This window comes from Sus scrofa, chromosome 14 (assembly GCF_000003025.6).
Source record: "Sus scrofa isolate TJ Tabasco breed Duroc chromosome 14, Sscrofa11.1, whole genome shotgun sequence".
Lineage (NCBI taxonomy): Eukaryota > Metazoa > Chordata > Mammalia > Artiodactyla > Suidae > Sus > Sus scrofa.
The window spans coordinates 75,013,473-75,041,095 of record NC_010456.5 but is presented as its reverse complement, the minus strand read 5'-3'; the positions used below and the strand labels follow the sequence as shown (position 1 = coordinate 75,041,095).

Below are 27,623 nucleotides of genomic sequence, written 5' to 3'. Positions count from 1 at the left end.
CCAGTGATGATATGTCTTAATCTAGATTTGAAGCCCTTTATTGGTAATGTTAATTTTTACACTATCCAAAATATTATTTTCTTCATTGTATAGTTACTATTATTTTTCCTTTTAATGAGTAAGCAGTCTATGGGGAGTCATTTTAAGACTATGCAAATACTCTGCTTCTCAACAAAATTTCCCGTTAGATTTAGCATTCTTTGCTGATGTTACCTGAACTAACCTTTGCTATGATAGTTGAAAAACTAAAAATTTCTAACTCTGTTTTCTCTGTATTTACCAGTTGATCTTCAGTATTCTGCTAAGAAATAACTCTCTCTTATTATGTCTATCATTGATATAGAATCACACTTTTTTATTTTTTCAGTAGTTTATAAATTATTACATACTTTTACTGCTCATATTGTCCCTGATTTAACCAGTGGGGGGACCTGCAGGCTGGTTCCTGTGTTGGTGACATGCTGCCCTTCCCTCCCTGTATTTCCATACTTTCTGGTTTCAGATGTTCCTTATCTTGTACTTCCCTGACTCAGCCCTGAATCAGCCATTCCTCTAAGGAACCACAGTTCTTTTTAGTGGGAAATCGTGTTGGAGACCAAAACATTGGTGCTAGGTATGTTCAGGGTGTCTTTGCTTCTAGGTCCTTTTAATGGACACAGCTATACACAAAAAACATACATACATATACATGAGTATACATGTGCACATATTCATGAAATTACATGCTTTAGAAATCAAGAGTTCACAAAGATACTCTGATTTCAGTCCATTCCCATCCACAGGGTTCTTTCTTGTTTTCCCCCATTCCATAGTTTTATGGCCTTCCTTCTGCAGTAAGAATCCTGGCTTTTACTTTATATATTTGCTCAGTCCTATAATAGATCAAAAATAGTTCCTGCGCCAGGGGTCAAACTGCAGTTGCAACCTAAGCCATAGCTGTGGCAATGCCAGATCCTTAACCCATTGTGCTGGGCCAGGGATCAAGCCTGTGTCCCAGTGCTCCCAAGAAACCATAGATCCCATTATGCCACAGTGGGAACTCCTAAAATAGTTTTTGATTTGGTTTGCCCATACATCTATGAGAAATAAACCCACTAAAATTCAGAATATGGAGTTCCCATTGTGGCGCAGCAGAAACAAATCCGACTAGGAACCATGAAGTTGCGGGTTCAATCCCTGGCCTCGCCCAGTGGGTTAAGGATCCGGCGTTGCCGTGAGATATGTAGGTCGCACATGTGACTCAGATCTGGTGTTGCTGTGGCTGTGGTGTAGGCTGGCAGCTATAGCTCCGACTCGACCCCTAGTCTGGGAACCTCCATATGCCACGAGTGTGGCTCTAAAAAGCAAAAAAAAAAAAAAAAAAAAAAAAAGATTTCAGAGTTTGTTTGCACTTCTCCCATTCCTCTCATTGAAAACAGATATAAAGTCAAATATTATGTTCATAAGTTACTTGATTAGTTCTTCCTTTTTAATTTTTTAATTTTTTTGGCCACACCCGTGACAAGTGGAAGTTCCTGGGCCAGGATCAAACCTTCACCACTGAAGTAACCCGAGCCATAGCAGTGAAAATGCCAGATCCTCAACCTGCTGAGCCACCAGGGAACTCCACTTCTTCCTTTTTTAACCCCTTCTAGTTTGGATTTGATATTCATTTAAAATGCAGTTGGGGCAGTTCCGGTTGTGGCTCAGTGGTTAAAGAATTGGACTGGGAACCATGAGATTGCAGGTTCGATCCCTGGCCTTGCTCAGTGGGTCGGGGATCCGGTGTTGCCATGACCTGTGGTGTAGGTGGCAGATGCGGCTCGGATCCAACACTGCTGTGGCTGTGGTGTAGGCTGGAGCTGTGGCTCCGATTTGCCCCCTAGCCTGGGAACCTCCATATGCTGCTGGTGCGGCCCCAGAAAAGGCAAAAAGACAAAATAAAATAAAATAAAACGAAATGCAGTTGGATCCATTTTTAGTTTGCTGTCAAAGCTAGATTTTTCCCCCCATTCCTCCCCATGCTCGTTGATTTTATTCTGTTTTGAATATGTAGTGCATCAACATGCTTCCAAAAGTCAAAACTGTACAAAAGGGTATACTCAGAGGTGTCACACATTCCTGTGTCCCTTCTACTTGTTCTCCTTGTCCCATACAGGTAACCAACTTCATCACTTTCTGGTTTGCCCTGTGTTCCATTTTGTAACATAAGCAGGTATATGTATGTTTTGTTATTTTCCATTCTTTTGTGCACAAATGGTAGCATTTGTTCTTCTGCTTTTGCTTTTTTCATTTAACATTATGTCCTGAAAAATCACTCCGTATCAGTTTATGCATGTGTTTATACATAGTTTTCAACCAATCATCTATATTTGGGGACATTTAGATATTTTCAGTGTTTTAGAGTAGTGACTGTGTGCTACAGCTGTATGTGCACATATATTTTGTTGGAGCTCTATCTTCAGAATAAAGTCCTAGAAGTAGGTTTGCTGAGAGAACTGAACTGCCTGGGTTGCTGTAGCAGAATACAACAGACTGAGTAGCTCAAACAATAGAAATTGATTTTCTCACAGTTCTGGAGTCTGGAATTCCATGATCAGGTGCTGGTAGGGTTGGTTTCTGGTGAAACTTTTCTTCTTGGTTTGTAGATGGCTGTCTTTTGCTGTGCCCTCACATGGCCTTTTCTCTGTGTGCATGTTCTCCTGGTATCTCTTCCTCTTTATAGGACACGAGTCCTATTGGATTATGACCTCATTTAACCTTAATTACATCCTTAAAGGCCCCATCTTCAAATGCAGTCAATTGGGGCTTAGGACTTCAACATATAGATTTTGAGTGGACATAATTCAGTCCATGACACTAGGTTAAAGGAATATACTTATATACCTTTTGCTTTGTTAGATATTGTCAAATTTTCTTGCATAGGAGTCGTACCATTTGCATTTCCATTAGCAATGCATGAAAGTGCCTGTTTCCTCACAGCCTCTGTAATAGAGCATGTTGTCAGGGTTTTGAATTTTTGTCAGTTTGACAAATGAGAAGTGGTCTTCAGTGTAGTGTTAATTTGCATTTCTTTTTTCTTAATGAGTGAAATTGTACATCTCATATTTTTGACTCATTTTACATCCTTTTTTTTTTTTTTTTTTGGCTGTGCCCTTGGCATGGGGAGGTTCCTGAGCCAGGGATTGAACCTGTACCACAACAGCAACGCCACAGCACCAATCCAAGCCACAACAGTAGCAGTGCCAGATCTTTAATCTGCTGAACCACCAGGGAACTTCTATATCTTTTTTGTTTGTTTGTTTGCTTTTTAGGGCTGCATCCAAGGCATATGGAAGTTCCCAGGCTAGGGGTTGAATCAGGGCTACAGCTGCTGGCCTATGCCACAGCCACAGCATCATGGGATCTGAGCTGCATTTGCAACCTATATCACAGCTCATGGCAACGCCAGATCCTTAACCCACTGAGCAAGGCCAGGGATCGAACCTGCATCTTCATGGATATTAGTTGGACTGAGCCACGATAGAACCTTCTTATATCTTTTTTTTTTTTTAATTTCAATTTTTTTGGGGAGGGGGCCACACCTGTGGTACGTGGAATTTCCTGGATCCTTACATCTGCACCACAAGAAAACTTCCTATGTCTTTATTTTTGTGAAGTGTCTGTTTATGTCTTTTGCCTGTTGCTCAATAGCATTTTTAGTCATTTTCCTTTGATTTTTAAAAGCCCTCTATGTATAGTAGAGATATTAATCCTTTAATCTGTGGTATGTATTGTAAATATTTTATTCTAGTGTATTGTCTTTTGACCTTGCTTATATATTTTGCCATGTAAAAGTTTTCTCCTTTTAAGTAATCAAATTTATTGGTCTTATTGCATCTGGATGTCTAGTCTTAGTTTGAAAGCCTTTTTCACTATTCAGATTAAAGAGGAATTAACCCATGTTGTTTTCTTGAATAGTTTGGTTTTTTACATTTCAGTCTTTAATTAGTCTTCCATGTGGTTGGTGCAAGGAATGGATATAATTTTATTCTTTTTCCAAATGGCTATCCAGTTGCCCCAATATAATTTATTAACAAAAACCGTATTTGCCTCAGTGATCTGCGATACCAGCTTTACCATCCACAAAGATTTCTGCGTATACATGGCGTTTTTAACATTCTAGGTTGAAAGACCTTTGGGAAGTTGCCATATATGAAAGGTCAGATAAGAGTTGATCAGAGGTCAAGTAAACCACTCCATGAGGATAGCTGTCAGCAAGTTGAGATACAGGTGAAAGCTTGCTTTGGGATTGCAAAGATGTTCTTAAAAAGAAAAGGCATACACACGTTTTTATATTGAACAGCTTTATTGAGGTACAGTTTACATACCAAAAACCTACTCATTTCAAGTGTACAGTTCAATCATTTTTAATAAATTTACAGAGTAGTGCAATCATTACCATAATCCAGTTTTAGAACATTTCTGTCATTCCAAAAAGATCTCTTAGGCCTATTTGCAGTCCAAGCCATAACCCTGGGCAACCATTTGTCTTTCAGTCTATAGATCTGCCATTTCTGGGTATTTTACATTAATGGAATTATATATTATGTAGTTTTTGCATCTGGCTTTTTTTACTTACCTGTTGTTTTTGTAGTTTATTCATATTATTCCATGTATATGTTGCCCAATAGTATTACATTGTATGACTGTGCTAACTTTTATCAAGTCACCAGTTGATGGACATTTGGATTATTTTTACTTTTTGACTCCTATAAATAATACTGCTGTGGAGTTCCAGTCATGGCTCAGTGGTTAACAACCCTACTAGTATCCATGAGGATGCGGGTTCGATCCCTGGCCCTGCTCAGTGGGTTAAGGAGCCAGTGTTGCCGTGAGCTGTGGTGTAGGTCACAGACATGGCTCCAATCCCGCGTTGCTGTGGCTGTGGTGTAGGCCGGCAGCTACAGCTCCGATTCAACCCCTAGCCTGGGAACTTCCATGTGCCGTGGGTGCAGCCCTAAAAAAAAGACGTAAGACAAAAATAATAATCATAATAATACCGCTGTGAAATTCACTTACAAATCTTTATGCCGACCTGTGTTTTCATTTCTCTTGAATGGAGTTCTAGGAGTGAAATGTCTGGGTTGTGTTGAAAATTCATGTTTGGGAGTTCCCGTTGTGGCTCAGTGGTTAACAAATCCGACTAGGAACCATGAGGTTGCAGGTTCGCTCCCTGGCCTCCCTCAGTGGGTTAAGGATCCGGCGTTGCCGTGAGCTGTGCTGTGGGTCGAAGACGCGGCTCGGATCCCACGTTGCTGTGGCTGTGGTGTAGGCTGGCAGGTACAGCTCTGTTTGCACCCCTAGCCTGGGAACCTCCATATGCCGTGGGAGCAGCCTTAGAAAAGGCAAAAAAAAAAAAAAAAAAAAGAGAGAGACAAAAAAGAAAATTCATGTTTAACTTTTCGAGGAATTGCTGAATTGTTTTTCAAGGTGGCTGCACCATTTTACATTCCTCCCCTCAATGTATGAGCAGTTCACTTTCTTTGTATCCTCACCAACACTTGGTAGGTGTCTGTCTTTTTGATTATAGTCATTCTAATGAGTGTGAAGTGATATCTCTTTTTTTTTTTTTTGTCTTTTTTAGGGCTGCACCACATCATATGGAGGTTCCCCAGGCTAAGGGTCAAATCGGAGCTGCAGCTGTCAGCGTATGCCACAACCATAGCAACGTGGGATCCGAGCTGCAGATGCAACCTACACCTCAGCTCACGGCAGTGCCAGATCCTTAACCCACTTAGTGAGGCCAGGAATCAAACCTTTGTCCTCATGGATACTAGTCAGATTCATTACTGAGCCACAACAGGAACTCCTCATTTTGGTTTTGATTTGCATTTCCTAAAAGACTAGTGTTATTCTACATCTTTTTGTGTTTATTAGCCATTAGTATATTTTCTTTGGTAAAATGTCTATTCAAATACTTTACTTATTTTTTATTTTTAATTTTTTTTGTCTTTTTGCCTCTTCTGGGGACGCACCGGTGACATATGGAGGTTCCCAGGCTAGGGATTGAATTGGAGCTGTAGCCACCGGCCTACGCCACAGCCACAGCAACGTGGGATCCGAGCCGCGTCTGTAACCTACACCACAGCTCACGACAATGCCGGATTGTTAACCCACTGAGCAAGGTCAGGGATCGAACCTAAAACCTCATGGTTCCTAGTTGGATTTGTTAACCACTGAGCCATGACGGGAACTCCTACTTATTTTTAAATTGGAATGTATATCACTTTATTATTGAACTTAAAAATTTTTAAAAACATTCAGATTCATCAGATATTTATTTGCAAATATTTTTCTCCCAAATAATTTTTCTCTGTGGCTTGTCTTATTTGCCTAATGTGTCTTTTTTTTGAAGCACAAGTTTTTAACTTTGATCAAGTTCAATTAATCTTTTTTTTCTTTTATCGATTATGCTTTTGATGCTCATATTTCAGAAAAGGAAAGTATTAAAACTTCTTTTTATGGAATTATGAGATTTGTCTTATTTTTCAGGACTAGTTTGGTAATGAGACCCATTTACTGTGTGAACTTTGTTGAAATATGTAAGGCCTTGCCTCTGTGTGATGGTTACATTGTTCTGGCCCCCTCTGGGCAGCTTTTCCTGAAGAGATAATGTAATATGGATTAAAAAAAAAAAAATTAGGCTTTGGGGCCTGACTATCTGGGTTTAAATTTTGGCTCCATCCCTTCCTATCATTGTTACTTTGAGAAAGTGGCTTTATTTCTTTGTGCCTCACTTTCTCGTCTGTAAAATTATGGATAATACTACTTCACTCATAAGGTGTTTATCCATATAAAGTTTGTAGGAAATGCCTGGGGCAGAGTAAGGGCTCACAGATTAGCTTTTCTTACTTTGGGAGCAGTTCTCTATAGTTTGGAATGGGGTTGTCCATAATGGATATCATTTGAGGGGCTCTTTAATCTTGCATGCCTTTCTAAAGTGACAGATTGTGCAATAGGTTACAGCAGCTGGGGTTATAAGCATTGCACTTAGCCTTCTTTGACACATTTAAAATTGATGGTTCCTTAAAATCACTTTCATTAAATGAGGCAATTTGGGTTGATGTGTAGAATCACAAAACTCTTCATCAGATGTAAAAATATCTCGAGCGCCATTAACACTTAGAAAATGAATAATCTATTAACTCCTGTTGCCAAGGCAAAAGTTAGGCAGTCTTAGGCAAACCCAGAATAGGATATTAGCTTTCTGCATTGGATAAACACATGTTTTTGCCTTCGGGGTGGTCTATTAGTCCAGGAATCAGATTACAGGATAAGGACTTAAAATTCACAGACAGAATTCCTGCTTTGCTCCTATTGGAGGAGAATATTCTCAACTTTTTTTCTTGTCTTCATTTGCAAAATGAGTTTAGTGAAATTTGAGACCTTTTACCTTTAAAAGGGATTCATGATCTGATGTGGGACTAGTATAAGAATATATAAAGAATTCTTTTTTTTTTTTTTTTTTTTTGCCTTTTAGGTCCACACTCACAGCATTTGGAGGTTCCCAGGCTAGGGGTCTAATTGGAACTACAGCTGCTGGCACAGCCACAGCCACAGCAAAGCAGGATCCAAGCTGTGTCTGCGACCTACACCACAGCTCGTGGCAACGCTGGATCCTTAACCCACTGAGTGAGGCCAGGGATTGAACCCAAAACCTCATGGTTCCTAGTCAGATTCGTTTCTGCTCTGCCATGATGGGAACTCCATATTCTTATAAGAGTTTTATGGTTTTATTTTTATTTATTTGTTTATTTATTTGGCCTTTTTTAGGACCACACTCATGGCATGTGGAAGTTCCCAGGCTAGGGGTGGAATCGGAGCTGCAGCTGTGGGCCTACACCACAGCCACAGCTACACAGAATCTGAGCTACATCTTTGACCTACACCACAGCTCATGGCAATGCTGGATCCTTAACCCACTGATTGAGGCCAGGGATTGAACCCGCTTCCTCATGGATACTAGTCAAGTTCGTTACCACTGAGCCACAGCAGGAACTCCTAAGAGTTTTATGGTTTTAGCTCTTATATTATTGTTCCATTTTGATACAGATTTTGTATATAGTATGAGGTACAGATTCACTTTCATTTTTTTTTGCATGTAGATACTGAGTTGTCCCAACATCATTTATTGAAAAGATTCTTCTTTCTCTGTTACATTGTCCTGATACCCAGTTGAAAGCCATTTGGTTGTGGATGTGTGGGTTTATGTCTCTGCACTCAATTCTTTTCCTCCCACTACTTTTGTATGGGTTGAGTTTCTTGTTTTTCTCCCATTGATAACAGGACCACGGGGTTGATAGCACCATTTTCCAGAATCCTAAAAAGCTTCACCTAACTATTGGGATGTTGGTGCTTTTGAGTGAGCAAGAGATCCAGCAGACCTGTGAGATGCTACAGCAGTGTAAAGAAGAATTCATTGAGTGAGTAATCCATGGGAACAGGGAAGGGTAGTCACCTGGTCCTGGCTTCTGTCTGGTATCACAGACTTGTTTTTGGACTAGAGAGCTAGCTGGGTAGCATGGGAATAAGATTTGCTGACTCACCCATTTGTAACACTTAACATTGGATTATTGTCTGAAAGGTTTAACATGGATTTAAAGCATACATATATTTACAAATTTGTATGGAAAGACTACCTTAAATTTTACTAGTTTAGTCGGTAAATCTTGTTCTTTAAGAGGACATCCTATTCTTTTCTCACAAAGGAAATTATCTTCCTTACCTATGAAAGAGTGTAGGCTACTGTATTAATTTTCTGTGGTGTATAACATTACTACAAGTTTGGTGGCTTAAAACAATACGTATTTATAATCTTATAGTTGTGTGGGCAGAAGTCTGATGGGTTTCACTGGGCTAAAATCAAGTTGTTGGCCGGTTGTCTTCCTTTCTAGAGGTTCTAGGGGAGGATCCATTTCCTTGCCCTGAAACTCCTGCTTCGAGAGGCCATCCACACTCCTGAGCCAGTAGCCCTCTTCCTCCGTCTTTAGCATGAACAATGTTGCATCTGTCTGACCCTCAGCCTGTTCTGACATCTCTCGGGCCACAGCAGGAACAGGTTCTCTGCTTTTAAGGAAGTGTGCAGTTTCATTGAGCCTACCCAGATAATCCAGAATAATCTCCTCACCTCACATTCCTTATCCTTCCACATCCGCAGAAGCCTCTTTGCCCTGTAAGGTAGTACATTTACAAATTCCGCAGAGAGTGTGGGCATCTTTGGTGGGCTGTTACTGTGTCTGTTTATCGTAGTAACTCAAACATTATAACATGATTCCCTAGGAGAGTCTTCACTGTATTTCAGAAATGTAGGCTTTACTTTTCTTTTTTTTAATACAGGTAATTTTGTTTGAGTCAGTTAGATACCAGAAACTGTCCAAGCCGTCTCTTTTGGCTCAGAGAAAACATTGCTGTTCTGAGGGCAGAGTTGCGACTCTCTTTACTGTAAGATTTTAATTTACATATGCATCTAACCTAACAGCTCTGTTTCAAAGGATCATCTCTTCCCCCTCTTCCTTTACTCCTTTTACTGAAGATTGAGCAGAACAAGAGGAATTTGAAAATTAGATCGCTCAAATAGTTTTTTGTTTGTTTGTTTTGCTTTTTAGGGCTGTACCTGTGGCATATGGAAGTTAAGTTACCTGGCCAGGGGTCAGATCGGGCAACTGCCAGCCTATGCCATGGCCACAGCAATGCCGGATCCGAGCCGCTTCTGCGACGTATACCACAGCTCAGCTGGATCCTTAACCCACTGAGCAAGGCCAGGAATTGAACCTGAATCCTCATGGATACTAGTTAGGATTGTTATCACTGAGCCACAACGGGAACTTCCTCAAATACTTTTATTTTTTATTCAGTTGTAATATATGGGTCCCATACTATTCTGTCATGACTTTATAGAAATGGGTTATCTAGTTTATTTCATAAGACAAGGTAAAAAGATTAATTGTTTTTTCTAGTCATGTTGTACATGATATTGTAATACACGGTCTTATTTGTGTGCCAGGTCTCTTTTTTCCATTATATTTTTTGAAGAAAAAATATTTTTCTTGAGCATAACCATAAGGTGATTGAGTTTGCGGCTGCTTATTCTTTCTGAATCTCAAAGAGCAAAGAATACTTCTTTGTCTTGTTCTTTGCTCAGTGATGGGCATCTTATCTAAAATTCAAAACAATTTGGTGTTTGTAACTGGATATTTACAGTTTTCCTTGCATAAACTAAAACTTTATGCTTTACCTTACAAAGTGGAACAATTTTACCTTGTTTTTAGCACTTCTGATACTTTAACTTCCCAGATCACTTTTTGCTAAATAAAACTGAAAGCAGCTATATTTGTTTTTTTTTTTTTTTTTTTTTTTGGCTGCTATTAGGATGAACCTGCTAAGAAAAAATTTAAAGATAGATAAAATATTTGTTTAGAGAAGTATCTGGTTTTTTACCTTATGAAAATCAGGTCAAAGGATTTTAATCACTGAAGCTTTATCCTGAGCTCTGTGAGGATATAGCCAAGTTCCTCCCTCTATGTCTCTTGGTGCCTTTTGTGACTGAATGCCAAATCTGAACCCTTTAAGCATGTCAAGTTTGGTGTGCATAGGGAATGAAGAGCAGCCTTAATAGTTTCTAAGAATTTTTGACATGACAAGATGAAAACAGTAATTGTAGTTTTTCAAATTCAGCAAAGCTTTTGAAATAGAACACAATTACCTGCCAAAAATCTGCAGCGCAGGCAAAAATTTTTTGAAGATGTCCTTTTCAAAAAAAGATTTGAAACCAGTAAGTAAAGCAAGCCTCCCTAACCTTCTTCTCTCACCTTCCCCTCTGCCACACACACACTTGTGTAAAATGTATATAGTGCAGAATTAATTTACCTGATTGGCTAGGGAGATGAGAATCAAAATTGGTTATTTGGCAAGTGCTGGAGGGGCTGTGGAGAAAAGGGAACCCTCCTGCACTGCTGGTGGGAATGTAAACTGGTACAGCCACTATGGAGAACAGTTTGGAGATACCTTAGAAATCTATACATAGAACTTCCATATGACCCTGCAATCCCACTCTTGGGCATCTATCCGGACAAAGCTCTACTTAAAAGAGACACATGCACCCGCATGTTCATTGCAGCCCTATTCACAATAGCCAGGACATGGAAACAATCCAAATGTCCATCGACAGATGATTGGATTCGGAAGATGTGGTATATATACACAATGGAATACTACTCAGCCATAAAAAAGAATGACATAATGCCATTTGCAGCAACATGGATGGAACTAGAGAATCTCATACTGAGTGAAATGAGCCAGAAAGACAAAGACAAATACCATATGATATCACTTATAACTGGAATCTAATATCCAGCACAAATGAACATCTCCTCAGAAAAGAAAATCATGGACTTGGAGAAGAGACTTGTGGTTGCCTGATGGGAGGGGGAGGGAGTGGGAGGGATCGGGAGCTTGGGCTTATCAGACACAACCTAGAATAGATTTATAAGGAGATCCTGCTGAATAGCATTGAGAACTATGTCTAGATACTCATGTCGCAACAGAAGAAAGGGTGGGGGAAAAACTGTAACTGCAATGTATACATCTAAGGATAACCTGACCCCCTTGCTGTACAGTGGGAAAATAATAATAAAAAAAAAAAATTGGTTATTTGGATTGGCTAGAAGTACCTTGTTCTCCTAAAAGAAAGAAATGTCTCCTTGGAAAAAAAAAAAAAAAAAAGATACTTAGAATAAAGCCCTGGTGTTATATGTATCATCTAACTTTTTTCCTCCTTATTTTTCTTTTTATTTTTGGCTACCCTCATGGCATGTGGAAGTTCCCAGACCAGGTATCAAACCCACGCCACAGCTTGATGTAATCAAAGCCACAGCAGTGACAATGCCAGATCCTTAAACTGCTGAGCCACAAGAGAACTCCTTTCTCTCCTTATTCTTGATCTTTGATCTAAGTCCTTGTACTTGGTATGCTTAGCAAAAATATCAATAAGTATGGCATTTTTAACCTGAACCTTTTATGATGTAAAGATTGCAAGTTAAAATATAAAAACGGAAAACATTGGAAGTGAATGGACTAGTGTATAACATGCTATAGCTTAAAATGTGATGGCTTTTAAAATTGAGATATTAAATAAATGTGGCTCTATTGGAATTTAATTAAAACTGTGGTACTATATTGATATTTTAAAGTCATGTGTAGTTGAGTATTTGTTTTGAATTTGAGGGTGATATTTGAGTTTAAGGGATGGTTCCTGACCAGAAATAGAACTTTGATTTCAGTTCTTAGGCTAAAGGCTCATGTAGCTGTATAGATTTGAAATGAATTATTCATGGTGTTCAGTAGATGCTGAAGCTCTGAATGTGTCCCTTGTGACTTTTCTTTGTGAAATGTCAAACACAAACAGTGCAGTGGCTCTGAGCATATAGTCTGACAAATATGCAGCCTTTCCTTAGCTCCTGTATCACTCTACTCATACCTAAATGTTCCCAGTGGACCATTTAGAAGTTCAGAGTCAAGAATGAAGAGAAAAGAGGAGGAACACCCATGAATAAATGTTTGTTCCTAATTATTGCCTCAGAGGTCTTTCAGTTGAAGAGTATGCTCACCGGGGTCCTAAATGGAGTAGTTTGGTCACCAAGACAAAGAGCATTTATGAAGCAAACCATAGGATTTCTTTCCTGTTGTTTAATTCTCCCTCTTGAATCCTAGGGATAGGTTGAAAGAGTTTCTGTTTCCACTCAAAAGGCAGACTTTGGATCCTGTTTCATTGTTTTGTTTCTGGTACCGCATCTAATTGCAAGGGTTTGAGGTAGTTCAGAGTGAGGACACACATACAAAAGAAATGTTAAAAGTCAGAGAGATTAGAAACCATAAAGATGGGATGGAGAGAAAATTGTATTTGAAAACCAAGGTGAGATAAAAATTATACTCACATATTAAAATGTGGTAGTTTTCAAGCACCAGTATACTTGAACTAAATTCCAAAAAGAAACACACCAGTTTTTTGTAGGTCTTCTCTGATAAAATGGAACATAAGAATTTTGTGGGAGAGCATCCTTTCCTGGTTCTCAATCCAAGAAAAACATGTGCAGTTCTTAATATAAGGAACCCAGAATCATGATGAACAGTGTCTTAGGAGTTTTGGTGAAAATACAAAAACATTGTTCACATGGCTCTTTCTTGTCTTGACCCCTAGAATTGGGGGTGTAACATTAAATATAACCCAGTTAAAAACATTTTAATGGAGAACTAAACTGATGGTGATCTAACTACACGGTGTTCGAGCTGAAAAAGTTGCATCCCTGCAGCGTGTGGAAGTTTCTGGGCCAGGATTGAACTGGTGCCACAGCAGCAACCCAGGCCGCTGTAGGGACAGCATTAGATCCTTAACCCACTGCACCACAGAGAACTCCTTGTTGACTGCACTTTGATAGGATTAAATGGCAGCTGTCCACATTGACTTTTTTGGCTGTTACTAGATGTGGATTGTTTATTGAGGTTAAAGACTTCAGTCAGATAATAGTTCAGAGCTTGGCTTATGTTTTGGAGTATCTTACTTGGAGGTGGTCACAGGGATACTTATGACTAAGGCCATACCTTTTCTCAGTCAAGTGTCTGTTTAAAATAGTTGAGTTATTTAGTTTCTTAGAAAAATTCTGATTTTATGCATTAATAATGGCCTTTATATTTTATGGGAATCCTTATCAGTAGGATTCCTAGGCTATAAAGAATCTCCCTTTGGCCTCCTCTAAATATCAAGAAACCTTTTTTGTTTTGCTCTTTTTGGAATTTTGCTTAATCCTAACAACCTTTTATCTTTGAGCCAGTACCATGTTTTATTCAGTGACAATATAGACGTGTCTGCATTCTCAAAATTGTCCAGCACAGCTTCTCCTCTTACAGTGGAACATCTAGTCAGTGTTTATCAAAGATTTATGGAATACCCCTTTTATGTAAAGTGCTATCCCAGGTGCTGGGGATATAGGAGTAGAAAAGATGGACAGAGTATTGGCTCATCATGAGGCTTGAAGAAGGTGTGTGGTGAGCTGCTTTTAGCTGGGTTTTGGGTTGATGTAGAAAGACCTTAGGAGTTCCTGTTTTGGCGCAGTGGAAACAAATCCGACTAGGAACCATGAAGTTTCGGGTTTGATCCCTGGCCTTGCTCAGTGGATTAAGGATCCGGCATTGCCATGAGCTCTGGTGTAGGTTGCAGACTCAGCTGGGATCTGGCATTGCTGTGGCCCTGGCGTAGGCCAGCAGCTGTAGCTCCTATTTAACCCCTAGCTTGGGAACCTCCATGTGCCACAGGTGTGGCCCTAAAAATACAAAAGAAAAAAAAAAAAAAAGCCTTTATTTGTTGAAGTATAAATCTGTTAGGGGTCTGGGAAGAAAACAGGAAGGTGGGGGGTTTTACTTAACATAAAGAAATACTGGAGTTCCCGTCGTGGCGCAGTGGTTAACGAATCCAACTAGGAACCATGACGTTGCGGGTTCGGTCCCTGTCCTTGCTCAGTGGGTTAAGGATCCAGCGCTGCCGTGAGCTGTGGTGTAGGTTGCAGACACGGCTCGGATCCCGCGTTGCTGTGGCTCTGGCATAGGCCAGCAGCTACAGCTCCCATAAGACCCCTAGCCTGGGAACCTCCATATGCCGCGGGAGCGGCACAAAGAAATAGAAAAAAAAAAAAAAAAAAAAAAGAAAGAAATACATATTAGCTTTGAAAAGTCAAAAATTGCAGGTAAACAAGATAACACTTGTTATCACCTAAAGATAATTACCATTAACACGTTGGAACATATAATCCCACACTTTTTTGGTATGCATATATGTATTTTTCCTTTGAGTTGTAATTTATTTTCAGTAAAATGCACAGATCTTAAGCATAGTTGATGAAATTTAGTAAATGTGTACACACATGTAACTTTATCCAAATCAAAATAGAATATTGCCATCGCCGTAGGAAGTTCCTTCACGCTCTTTTCCAGTAAATTCACTTCTCTCAGAAGTAACTCTTCCGATTTCTATTACCATAGATTGAATGTGCTTGTTCTTTAATGTCATATACATAGAGTAATTCCTTATATACACTTTTGTGTTTGGCTTCTTTTGCATATATTTTTTGTTTTAATTTTTTGATGAATAATGCATCTACATGATTCAAAAATTTAAAAATACAAAGGATATGCAGTAAAGAGTTTCCTTTCTACTGCTATCCCTTCAAGCACCCTGATCTCCTCAAGGCAGCAAATATTAGCAATTTCTTCGTATTATATTTTTTCAGAGATTTTATGTATGTAGACATATACACATATATATATATGTAGAAGCATATATATGTGTGTGTGTACATAGATAAATTTTTTTAGCCCTATCCTTTGCAAAAATAATGGAACTGGTTAACTATTCACCAGGGGTTGCAAAATGGTAATATTTTATTGTTACTTCTACATTTGTCAGTTGGAGTTCTTCTGAAAGAATTTTCCTTTATCAGCTGTGGTTGGATATGTACCTGAATTCATAATTGTTTCCTTAGGTTTGGCTCCTAGAAATTGAATTGCTTGGGCAAAGGGTTTCTATTCTTGAGGTCTTTTTATAAATATTGCCAAATTTCTCTTAAAGATGTGGGACTAGTTTGCACCTTCACTGTTGTTATATGAGTGAAATATTATTTGTAATTTGTAGAGATAACGAGGTAAAACCGGAGAGATGGGCAACACGGTAAATGTCTTTGTCAGTCAGAACTGCCATCACTTGGCCTTTTTCTTAGACATTTTTTAGACGTGTTAATAAACTGACATTGGGGTAAATGTAGTGTGACTTTGGAAATACCTGTGGTTCTAGTTTATGTTCATTGAGCATGCATCACTTTTGGAATTAGAAAGACAGTTAAATCATGTTGTTAGTAAAAAAACAAAACAAAACCCAGCAACTTCATTTTTGTAGTATTTGACTATGTGTTATTAACCATGTTTCACAGTATCATAGCCTGCTTAGTTTAAAAAGTTATGAAACTCTAATGTTTTTTCCTTTGCAGTGACATTTCTGGGGGCAAACCCCTGGAAGTAGAGATGGCAGGGATAGAATACATGAATGATGATCCTGGCATGGTGGATGTTCTTTATGCCAAAGTCCACATGAAAGATGGCTCCAACAGGTATGTTTCTGAAGTACTTCTTTATCAGGAGGTACCTAAAAGCATCTCTGGAAGTTCCGGTAGCTTTGATTCCTTTTCTTTGAGATCTTAACTATTTCAAGGAGTATAAATACTTTCTTTTCTTTTTCTTAAATACTAAGTTAATATCTTGTAAGAGGAATTTGGAAAGAGTTGTAGGAAGAAGTATCAGACTCGTAGTTTGGTAATTACTGAATTACTTGAATGGTAGATACTGATAGTAGCAGTCTAGTTTTTATGGAACTCAGTGCTTCCAGGATAATAGGAAGCAGGAAGAATGGCATTTTAGAATGGTAGTTTCAAAAGTGATGTAATGCAGATCTGTCAAATACCAGGGCAAAATAGGAATGCTAACTATACAAACTTTATAGGATTATTAGGATTAAATTAATCCACATAAAATGTTTAGATCAGTTCTTGGCACATACTGATGTCATCAAAACATACATTAAAATGTTTACTATTTTCAGTTTTTGTTATTACTGTACCTAGATCCCTACAAGGAATTCTCAGTCTGCAACCAGGCTATTTCTGAGGCATCCAGAGCCGTTTGCAGTTTTAGTGCCATTTATTAGTCTATGCAAGGCCTTTGGTGAACAGAGGAGCCCAACTTAAATTGGAAATTTGTTTCTGTGTGGTCTTTTCATTACGGTGGGGTAAAACTGAGCTCATACTAAACAAAAAACCCTTGGACATTTTCCCATGGCATAGTGGGTTAAGGATCTGGCATTATCACTGCAGCAGCTTAGTTCGCTGCTGTGGCACAGGTTTGATCCCTGGCCTGGGAACTTCTGCATGCTGTGAGTGGCCTCCTCCCCACAAAAAAAAAAAAAAACCCATATGTCTCTAGGCAGGCCCCCAAATTGATTTGCTTTCCTAGAGGATCTCTTGTCTCAATTAGAATTGATAATCTCATCGCCTACCTCAGTTCCAATGGAAGTGAATTTGAAGTGTAAGGGAGGAAAAAAATGGTATAGAATCAGTTTTTGTGTGTGTGTTCTGTGTATCACTTATATCCCAATAAAATTGAAGGAAAAAAAGCGTTAATATCACCACTAATTCCATCAAAACCTTTAAGTATGGAAAACTGTCAAGCTCATGGTAGCAGATACATGTTTTCCAAAATTTTTATTTTCACTTAAAAGCTTGAATTTTATTATTGACAAAAAATACTGGTGATTATTTTCCTTGAGGTTCCTTTTTGAGAAAATACCTGCCGAAAAGCCAGGTCTGAATAACCATACTTTGTCTGTCAGTCATTCTTTCAAGCAAAAGTGATGTCCTCTGGATAAAGAGGCTAGTTCAGCTCTAAACCTAACAAGCTCACACGTGCTTTTCCTCCACATAGCCATCTACTGCCTATGTATATGGAAAAACCCTAGTGCTATATATATACTGAAATTTCATCACACAGAATATTGAAAAGACATGTACTCAAGGGGTGAGATTTAATAAAATTGATTATTTTATCAGTTTAATTGGTCATATTTATCAAGGATAAATGAAACTGGCTTTAAAATTTTTTTAAACTGTGGATTTATAGTGAAGAATATACTGTTACTAGTACAGTTGGATGTTATTGCCTTAATATGTGTTAAGGTGCCAGCAGTTTACCTGCCATTGCTTTTGTACCATCAGTGCAAATGTCATTACCATGAAAAAGGAAAATGATGTCATATAACTATTACAAAAATTGTTTTGCTCTCATGGACCCCCTAAAGGCATCTCAGGGACCTCCAGAGGTCCTCAAACCAGATTGTGAGGACCTCTGATCTAAGTAAGATTTTGTTTAACGTTTAAGATTGCATAGTTTCCTGGAGTTCCCGTCGTGGCGCACTGGTTAACGAATCCGACTAGGAACCATGAGGTTGCGGGTTCGATCCCTGCCCTTGCTCAGTGGGTTAACGATCCGGCATTGCCGTGAGCTGTGGTGTAGGTTGCAGATGCGGCTCGGATCCCGCGTTGCTGTGGCTCTGGCGTAGGCCGGTGGCTACAGCTCCGATTCAACCCCTAGCCTGGGAACTTCCATATGCCGCGGGAGCGGCCCAAGAAATAGCAACAACAACAGCAAAAGACAAAAGACAAAAAAAAAAAAAAAGATTGCATAGTTTCCAGGGAAATTATAACTGTCTTTTGTTTAGCACCTACTCTTGCCTGGCCTTGTGCTTAGACTTTATTATCTCCATTTTATCTTCACAGCATATGTATAAGATTTAAAAAAAAAAGATAAAGACTTGTATTATCCCATTTTGTAGATCAAGGAGATTCAGAGAGCTTAAGTAACTTGTCTAAAGAGCACATAGGTAGCAAAACCGTGCTCTGAATCCCTGTGCTGTAAGAAGGTTTTCAGTGTCTGTATGCTAGGTTGAGTAGGATAGACTGTGTTCCAACCCTTATTCCTAAAGTAAAATGGAAAATTGCCATCTACCTTTTTTTGGAAAGTGGTAAAATTAGTATAACATAAAAGTCATCATTTTAACCATTTTAAAGTGTATGATTCAGTGGCATTAAGTATCTTAGTAACATTGTGCAACCATCACAATGGTTCTAGAATGATTTTATCACCTGAAAAGGAAATCCATTAAGCAGTCACTTTCCATTTCTCCCTTCTTCCATTCTTCTCTCTTCCCAGCCCCTGGCAACCACTAGTCTACCGACTGTCTCTATGATTTGCCTATTCTGTGTATTTCCTATAAATGAGACCATACAATATTGGACTTTTATGTCTGACTTCTTTCATTCAGCCTGATGTTTTCAGGGTTCACCCATGTTGTAGCATGTATCAGTACTTGTCCCTTTTTAAGGCTGAATAATATTCCATTATATGCAGATGCCACATTGTGTTTATCCATTCATCAGTTGATGGACATTTGGGTCTGTTTCCACCTTTCAGCTATTATGACTAAAGCCGTTTTCAGGTCTTTGGGACTGACTCATTTTTAAAATGTTTAAGTCATGTTTTTTATTTCTTCAGTAAATCTTGTAATTTTATAGGACATTGTAGCCACACAGCCCGATCTCTCTTGTTTTCTTATTCTCTGTTACAGGGCTTATATGATTTTTATTGTTATTAGTTTAAACTTGACTATTGTAAAACTAAAATCTGTACTAGCCTATAGTTATACAGTTAACATGAAGCTGTGTGGAAAATTTACATGGGATCACAGTGTAAAAGTAATGAACTTTCCCTAATAGAGGGTTTCAAGTCTCTTTTAACATGCATATATCACAGACTCCACAGTTTTGATTTATCATATTCTCGGTGGCCCTAAGGGAGGAAAAGTAGTCATTAAGAAAGGGTGACAGGGAGAGGGAGGGAGTGGGGTGGTTGGGGAGCTTGGGGTTAACAGATACAAACTATTGCCTTTGGAATGGGTTAGCAATGAGATCCTGCTGTGTAGCACTGCTTATGATGGAGCATGATAATGTGAGAAAATAGTATGTGTACATGTATGTGTAACTGGGTCAGCATGCTGTACAGTAGAAAAAAAGATCGTATTGGGGAAATAACTATTTTAAAAAATAAATAAAAAACAAAAGAAAGGGTGACAAAATCATTACTTTGAGTGTTTCCATTGGATATGTTCAATGGTAAGACCCTTAATTTTATAGACGGTCTTTCAAGTATAGAGGAGTCAGGTTTTGAAGAGCTATAGAAGTTAGATGTCTTTTGAAGGTAGTGCTCAGACATAATTTGTGCCCACATTGATGAAAAGATAAGGTCTCAGAAGATGAATACATCCTTTATTTTCCCACAGAACTAGAGCTTACAAATTTTGCACACTTCCTGTTGTCAAGTGTGCAAAATTTGAAATCTTGTGAAGTGGTGACTAAATCCACTCATATGATCAACCAAGAACCTTTCTGAGTAATTCTCATCCCTCTTACTGCTCTGTTTTTTCATTGCCCATTTTTCCTCCGCAAGAAGAGACACATCTGTGTTGTTTCAAAAGGATTTATAAATTCCCCTCCTCAAATCAATGTCTAAGGGACTTGTACACATCTTATTTAATTTAACATTAAAACTCTTTGAATGCCTCCTTTGCAAGGTATTTTTCAAGACTGTAAATTGATAAAAAAAAATGAGTAAGACATGGCCCTCTTTTTTAAGGTACATTCAATCAGTTGTGTTTCTTTGTATGAAGAGGCACTGCTCAATTTGGAGGCATGGGGAGAGGCCATGTTGTAATAAAAACACTCTCAACTTTCTTTATATGATTTCATATATTTAAAATAAAAAATTCCCTTAAAAATTTTTTTTATTCTTATTTTTTGTAGAGCTGCAGGTGCAGCATGTGGAAGTTCCCAGGCTAGGGGTCGAATTGGAGCTGCAGCTGCTGGCCCTCACCACACCCACAGCAATGGAGGATCTGAGCCATGTCTGTGACCTCTTCCACAGCTCATGGCAATGCCAGATCTTTAACACATTGGGTGAGCCCAGGGATCGAACCCGAATCCTCATGGATACCAGTCGGGTTTGTTACTTCTGAGCCACAACTGGAACTCCTCCCTTAATATTCTGGACTATGAAGTGCCTGACCATTCAAAGGATGGAAGCACTTAGATCAGATTTTTCTTCTAGAAACAGATCTGGGACAGTGTAGTAGCTACACTTAATGATGTATTCTTGGGTTTTGTAAAGCCTAATTGGGTAAGGAATTTGCATTCAACCTTTTCACCCATACTTAGTAGTCAGATGTTGCTAAGACTTGAGCATTTGAACACAGTGGCTATTCCGTTCTGTCTGTTACTCTCTCAGGCCTCCACCCTTCCTCCTCTAGAAGAACAGCTTCCTCACATTATACTGAGAACATGAAGCCAGCTCAGCTTCCTTCTTTCCCTGCTTATAGCCTACCTTTTTTCGTCATACCCAGCCCACTGAATTTCACTCTCTTTCTGAAGAATGGCATACATGATCTCTAATGAAACCTAATCCCTTTACTTATTCTGGGACCCCATTCCTTTATCTCCTCAGAGACCAGGCACCATCAATAGTTCCACCTTTTCCAGGCCTCTTTTCCCTCAGGCATTTTTCAGATGTCCGGGATATGAGGTGCAGTAGACCCTAGGATTTCTTATGGAGGAGGCAGATGTCAGTAACTGGCATACACTTGGGTGAAGGCTGTGACTGAGATTCTAGGGATGCATAGATAGGCAGCAGAACCATGCCCATGTGTGAGCAAAGTTTGTAAAGGAAGGCTTCAGAGAGATTTCTTTGCTGGACAAGGAATTTTCAGGCTGAGGGAGTAGCATATTAGGAAAAGGGAGTAATTCCAAGTGCAGATCCAGAGGCACTATTATATGCCACTTAAAACGAAGATTGATTTTGGAGTTCCCTTTGTGGCGCAGTGGTTAATGAATCTGACTAGGAACCATGAGGTTGCGGGTTCGATCCCTGGCCTTGCTCAGTGGGTTGAGGATCCAGCGTTGCCGTGAGCTGTGGTGTAGGTTGCAGACACAGCTCGGATCCCGAGTTGCTGTGGCTCTGGTGTAGGCTGGTGGCTACAGCTCCGATTGGACCCCTAGCCTGGGAAGCTTCTTATGCCACGGCAGCGGCCCAAGAAATGGCAAAAAGACAAAAAATAAATAAATAAAGGAAGATTGATTTTCATTTGATCATTGTTTATTCTACAAAGCTTTATTAAATCCCCACTGCATACCAGGCACTGTGCTATAAAAGATGAATATAAAAGATGAGTAAAGCCAGTCATTCACAGTCATTGCCCCCATGGAGTTTACAGACAAATGGAGAATGCTAATAGGCCTTAGCAGGTAACAGAAATTTATCACTGCAAAGTGCAATAAAGGTGAGTCTGGGGGAAAATGGTTCTCTTTTAAAGACAGAAAATATGGCAGTTTAGACCATGGCAGGGCAGAGTTAAGGCAAGCCTCTTTGAGAAATTGATATGAATTGAGATCTCAAGGAGTGGGAGTTTGCAGGCAAAGGACTGGTGGGAAGTTCTAGGCAAGAGAATGCAGAGCAAAAGCCCTGTGGAAGGAAAAACCTAGCAAATTCCAGGTGCGACTGAAGTGTAAAGAGGGAAAGAAGGTCACAGGAAATGTCCACGTGAAGAGGTTGGAGGGGTTTAGATGCAGGCAAATACAAATGGACTAAATACAAAGAAATCCTTATCAGGATCAATGACGTGGAAATGCAGAGCACTAAAGACAAAGAAAAGAATTTAAAAGAGGGACAAAGGACAGTTATCAGGACAGTGGACCTCTCAATATCAACAACAAAGCCAAAAGACAGCAGACTGATTTTTAGAGAAAATAACTGTCAACCTGAACTTATTTACCCAGGAATAAAATCTTTAAAGAACAAAGGTGAAAAAAAACCTTTTTATGTCCAAATGCTGTCTTTCCTTCTTGTTAACCTTCTTTCTCTCAAATAGACTCTTAAGATTCTAGGAGGCAGGGAGTTTATCTTATTCACTATAGAATATTATGAGATTAAAAAGAGATTATAAACCAATTTGTAGACATTTACCTTTTTTCCCTCAAAAGTAGGAAGAGAGCTGGAGTTCCTGTAGTGGCGCAGCGGAAATGAATCCGACTAGGAACCATGAGGTTACGGATTCGATCTTTGTTTTCACTCAGTGGGTTAAGGATCTGGCCTTGCCATGTGAGCTGTGGTGTAGGTCGCTCATGTGGCTCAGATTGTAGGAGAAAATGTTCTGATAAAAAGGTAGAAAGGAGAGACCCTGGCCATGATGACCAAGCAAAGTCCAGACAACCGCCCCTAACCACCCCTCCCCCACACATCTGCTTCTGTAAATTTGTTTCCGCATCTTATTACTTTGCCAGTTCTAACTCTGGTCCGCCAAGCACGGACCTGGAAGAACTAGCCCATAAAAGCCTTGTGAAACCCCTCTTCGAGGCTCAGACTCCAGAGAGCCATCTCCTCTGAGCCCGCTGGCGTAATAAGCCTGAGTTCTCCAACTCTCCGAGTGCTCGCTTGGTTTCTTGCCGGGTAGAAGAGCTGATACACTGCAGCCACAGAGCTGCTGGAGCTGGTACGCTACAGCCACAGGGCTGTCGCTAGAGCTGGTACATTATTGTAGCCACAGGACTGTCGCCAGAGCTGATACGCTGTGGCGCAGGGCTGCAGGGCAGCTGCCGTAACAGGATCTGGCGTTGCTGTTGCTCTGGCTCCGTGGCTACGGCTGTGGCGTAAGCCAGAGGCTACAGTTCCAATTCAGCCCATGGCCTGGGAACATCCATGTGCCTCAGGTGCGGCCCTAAAACAAAACAAAACAAAAAACTAGGAAGAAGACCAAGAGAGAAATAAACCAAGTTAATCTGAACATATAAACGTTTTATCAGTGGTTATCTTTGGATGGCAAGTAATTTTTTTTCTTTTAGCTTATCTCTAAGGTTGTTTAAGTAAAAACAAGTGTTGGTGAAGCAGGCAAGTGTTATACTTGTTCAGTTCTTCTCGGTATACTTGGTCAGGTCGAGGTCATTAATAATTAGTGTATGCTTGTAGCTGATAGAATTATGGTTGACCTAGCCGTGTTTGACTGTAAAGCCTGCATTTGTGATAGGGCAGAAAAGGGAAATTAAGAATAATTGGAGATAAGACTACTCTTTTGAGAAGTTTTGGTGAAAAGAACATGAGGGAGGTGAAGTTATGGCTTCTTGGCCTTTTGGCTAAGATCACGTGAAAAGAGGCGAAGTTAGATTCGACAACTGTGCAGCCCTGCATCACTGTACTATCTTCCAGTATGCCATCTTCTTTCACAGGCAGAGTTCTTTTAATGTAAAAATTAAAGCCTTTCAGATGCATATAGTGAAAATTAAATGGCTCTCTTTCCCCCTGCTCTGACTCTCCCAGTGTTCCCTCCCAGTATTTTGTAAGCAGAGCAAATACTCCTGAGAGTCATTGTCTGTGCATATTATGTTGTAGGAAATGGGATCACGTTATTCATATGGTTCTGTAATTCTTTTCATGAAATACTACCTAGACATTACTTTTATGTCAGTGTGTATAGGTCCTGTGATCCAGTACTACATCAGCCTTTCTCAGACATTGCGTATACAATAGGACTTCTTCTTGCTTAAAATTCTCCCATTATTTCACATCGTCTTTTGAATTAGTTCATATTCTTCAGTCTGGCAGTCAAGATCTTCCAGGATGAAATCAACTTATATTTCAACTTGATCTTCCACACTCTTGGACTTGCCCCATACCCTAGCCAGCTTCACTGTTGATGATCCTTTGTGTCTTTGTTAATATTGTTTCTTGTGATTAAAATTTCTTTCATGTTGCTCCTCATCTTTTTGTGTCCAGATGCCATCTTTCCTTCTTGCTCTGCTCCCTTCTTCTTTTTTTCAAGTAGACTTCAGAGTTCTTGGGGACAAGGAGTATGTCTTATTTAACGTCATACATCCAGTGGCTTTTATAATTCATAGGGCTCTAGTCAGTGAATGTTCAGTGTACTTTTGTTTAAGTCATTTACTTATTTAGCTGATTTACAAAGATGAGTTGAATACAGTTAGCTTCCTGTCCTTCCTAGTAGCTTATTCTGGTCTCAACCCAGCTATAATGTCTTCCCCCTTTAAATTACCAAAGCACCTTGCATTGCTTGTGTCATTATCAAAGTCCTCTTTATAGTTATTTTAATAGATTGTAAGCTTCTTTTTTTTTTTTAATTTGTCTTTTGTTTTTGTTTTTAGGGCCGCACCCGCAGCATATGGAGGTTCCCAGGCTAGGGGTCTAATTAGAGCTCTAGCCCCTGGCCTACGCCACAGCCACAGCAGCGCCAGATCTGAGCCACATCTGTGACCTACACCACAGCTCATGGCAATGCTGGATCCTTAACCCACTGAGCGAGGCCAGGAATCGAACCCACAACATCATGGTTCCTAGGCAGATTTGTTTCTGTTGCGCCACGATGGGAACTCCAATTGTAAGCTTCTTAATGATGAGAACGATGTTTGCTTAGTTTTTACTTCTTTTATTGACCAGCAAAATGCTTGTATACAGTAAGAACTCAGAACATATTAATTGGATAGCATTGAATTAAATTAAGGTGAAAAAAGCCCAAATAAAATCCTGGAATTTGCACTTTCTAGGGATCATTCTGCAGTATAGCTCCATATCTGTAAAGATGGCTCTGAAATGCTTGAGCTTTGTAGCACTTATAAGCCTCAAAACTAAGAACTCAGATTCAAGGCATTAATAACTGGTTCCTATTTTCAAACCCATGGCACTATCTAAATGACAAAGCTGCTTAAAGAATAATTTCTCATAGCAACCCTATATTATTTTTAATTCACTTATGAGGATACAAAGGCATTGAAAAGCTTTGTGACTCATTCATAATCAAACAGGAAAGGGTCAGCGAAGTAAGAATTGAAAGACGGTACTGTTAGGAATATACTAACGTATTGTCAAATGTAGTATCTGTGGCATCTTAGTGATTGTTTCTAAGCACCCTTAAGTTCTCTTAATAGAACTCCAGAGTTGTGTCATTTATGAACTCATGCTTATGTACGTCCAGCAGCTACGTTGATGATGTGTCAGTTAAGCATTAACTTAGGTGCCAGGATAAGGCAGTGAATAAGACAAAGAGCCAGCTTCGTGGAGTGCACAGTGCATTGATAACAGAGCAGAACTGGCTGCCAGGAGACTCAGATTCCTGTCCCTCTGCCCTGACTTTGGGCAACTCAGCCTGTCTGTGCTTCGTTTCCTCTTGTGTAAAATGAACATGTTAGACTAGAATGTTTTAAAGGACTTTAGTCCATTCGAAGTTCTGAGTCTGTAAATTGGGCAGAGATCATAATTTTCCAGAGAGACAAAGCTGGAAATTGGACTCTCATTTCGTCTTATTTCCTCCTTCTTGCTCCCTGTTTCTCTATATCTGAGCTCCCTATCCATTTCTTTTTCTTTAACAGAGGAGAGAAGAAAAGAGAAGCATCATTCTGTTGTGATTTGAAATTGAGGTATATTTTGCAGTGCTTGGTTATATTTAGATCCAAGTTACATTGTAATATTTTAAAATACTTGAAACCATATGGTTTGGAGATGAGATCAGAAACTTTAGACCCAATAATGTAGGTCTTGGCTTAGAGATCACATGCCCAATCAATTAAATCAATTAACTACAAAATCAGAGTTTCATGCAGTGTGAGTGTATTTTATTTTTCCCTCAGGAATGTAGGAACAAAGTCTTCTTTAATCAGTTCTCTTTCTCTTTGCTGACCAATGCTTTATTGGTTATCCCTTCTTATTGCTGGTTTAAATACTTGAGGAAAATATTTTATGACATGGAAAATTTTCAGGGTATATTAAGTGGAATAAGCAAGTTATAGAAAAATGTTCTGTCTTTTAAAATTGATGTATATCTGTAGTAAAAGACTTAAATTTATATAACCTGTAATTAAGTGGCTATCTGTAGATGGTAAGGTTGTTTTTCTTTTTGTGCTTTTCTGCATCTCCCATTTTTTCTATAACAATCATGCATTATTTTTCTTTTTTTTCTTTTTTTTTTTTTGCATTATTTTTCTAATCAGAAAAAGTAAGACTGTAGCCTAGCAGATATGGCATGGATCCAGTGTTGCTGTGGCTGTGGTGTAGGCTGGCAGCTGCAGCTTCAATTTGACTCCTAGACTGGGAACTTCCATGTGGCAATGATGTGGCCATAAAAAAAAAAAAAAAAAAAAAGACAGCAGCCTTGCCTGACACATAGACACACAGGAGCCTTCACTACCTGGCTTCAGCATTTTTTTTTTTTTTTTGTCTTTTTGCCATTTCTAGGGCCACTCCCATGGCATATGGAGGTTCCCAGGCTAGGGGTTGAACTGGAGCTGTAGCTGTTGGCCTACGCCAGAACCACAGCAATGCGGGATCAAAACCACATCTGTGACCTACACCACAGCTCACAGCAATGCCAGATCCTTAACCCACTGAGCAAGGCCAGGGATCGAACCCGCAACCTCATGGTTCCTAGTCAGATTCGTTAATCAGTGAGCCACCACGGGAACTCCTGGCTTCAGCTTTTGCCTCCATTTCATAGCTGCCCTTCCCTCTCCAAAGAATTTCTCATGACCTTGGAGTGTGGGATATTCTTTGATATTCACTCTTTTAGTTGTTCAGGACAAAAATTCTTTTAGAATCCTCTTCAACTCCTGACTGTAGTATGTCAGAAAGGCCACTATGCTCCTCATCATTACCCTTTTTTCCACACTTGCCACTTGGGTGGTTGCCACAGCCTCTGGACTGCTTTCCTGCTTCCATCTTTGCCTCCACCACTGTCCATCCTCCCCCTGGCAGCTAGAGGTTTCCTTTTAAAATGTCAGTCAGGGAGTTCCCATCGTGGCTCAACAGTTATTGAACCTGACAAGTATCCATGAGGATGCTGGTTCGATCCCCAGCCTCCCTCAGTGGGTTAAGGATCCGGCGTTGCCATGAGCTGTGGTGTATGTTGC

General features: G+C 39.6%; 1 protein-coding gene across 5 annotated transcripts in view; it reads left to right on the top strand.

Annotated features, from left to right (window-relative positions):
• The window catches only part of ASCC1 (activating signal cointegrator 1 complex subunit 1), a 134,121-nt gene that overhangs the window by 68,188 nt on the left and 38,310 nt on the right, over nt 1–27,623 (top strand). For all 5 annotated transcript variants that reach the window (XM_013983318.2, NM_001244083.1, XM_013983317.2 and 2 more), the window contains 2 exons: nt 8,308–8,444; nt 16,053–16,172. In XM_013983318.2, coding sequence (XP_013838772.1) covers nt 8,308–8,444; nt 16,053–16,172 — 257 coding nt within the window. The remainder of the gene's footprint in view (nt 1–8,307; nt 8,445–16,052; nt 16,173–27,623) is intronic.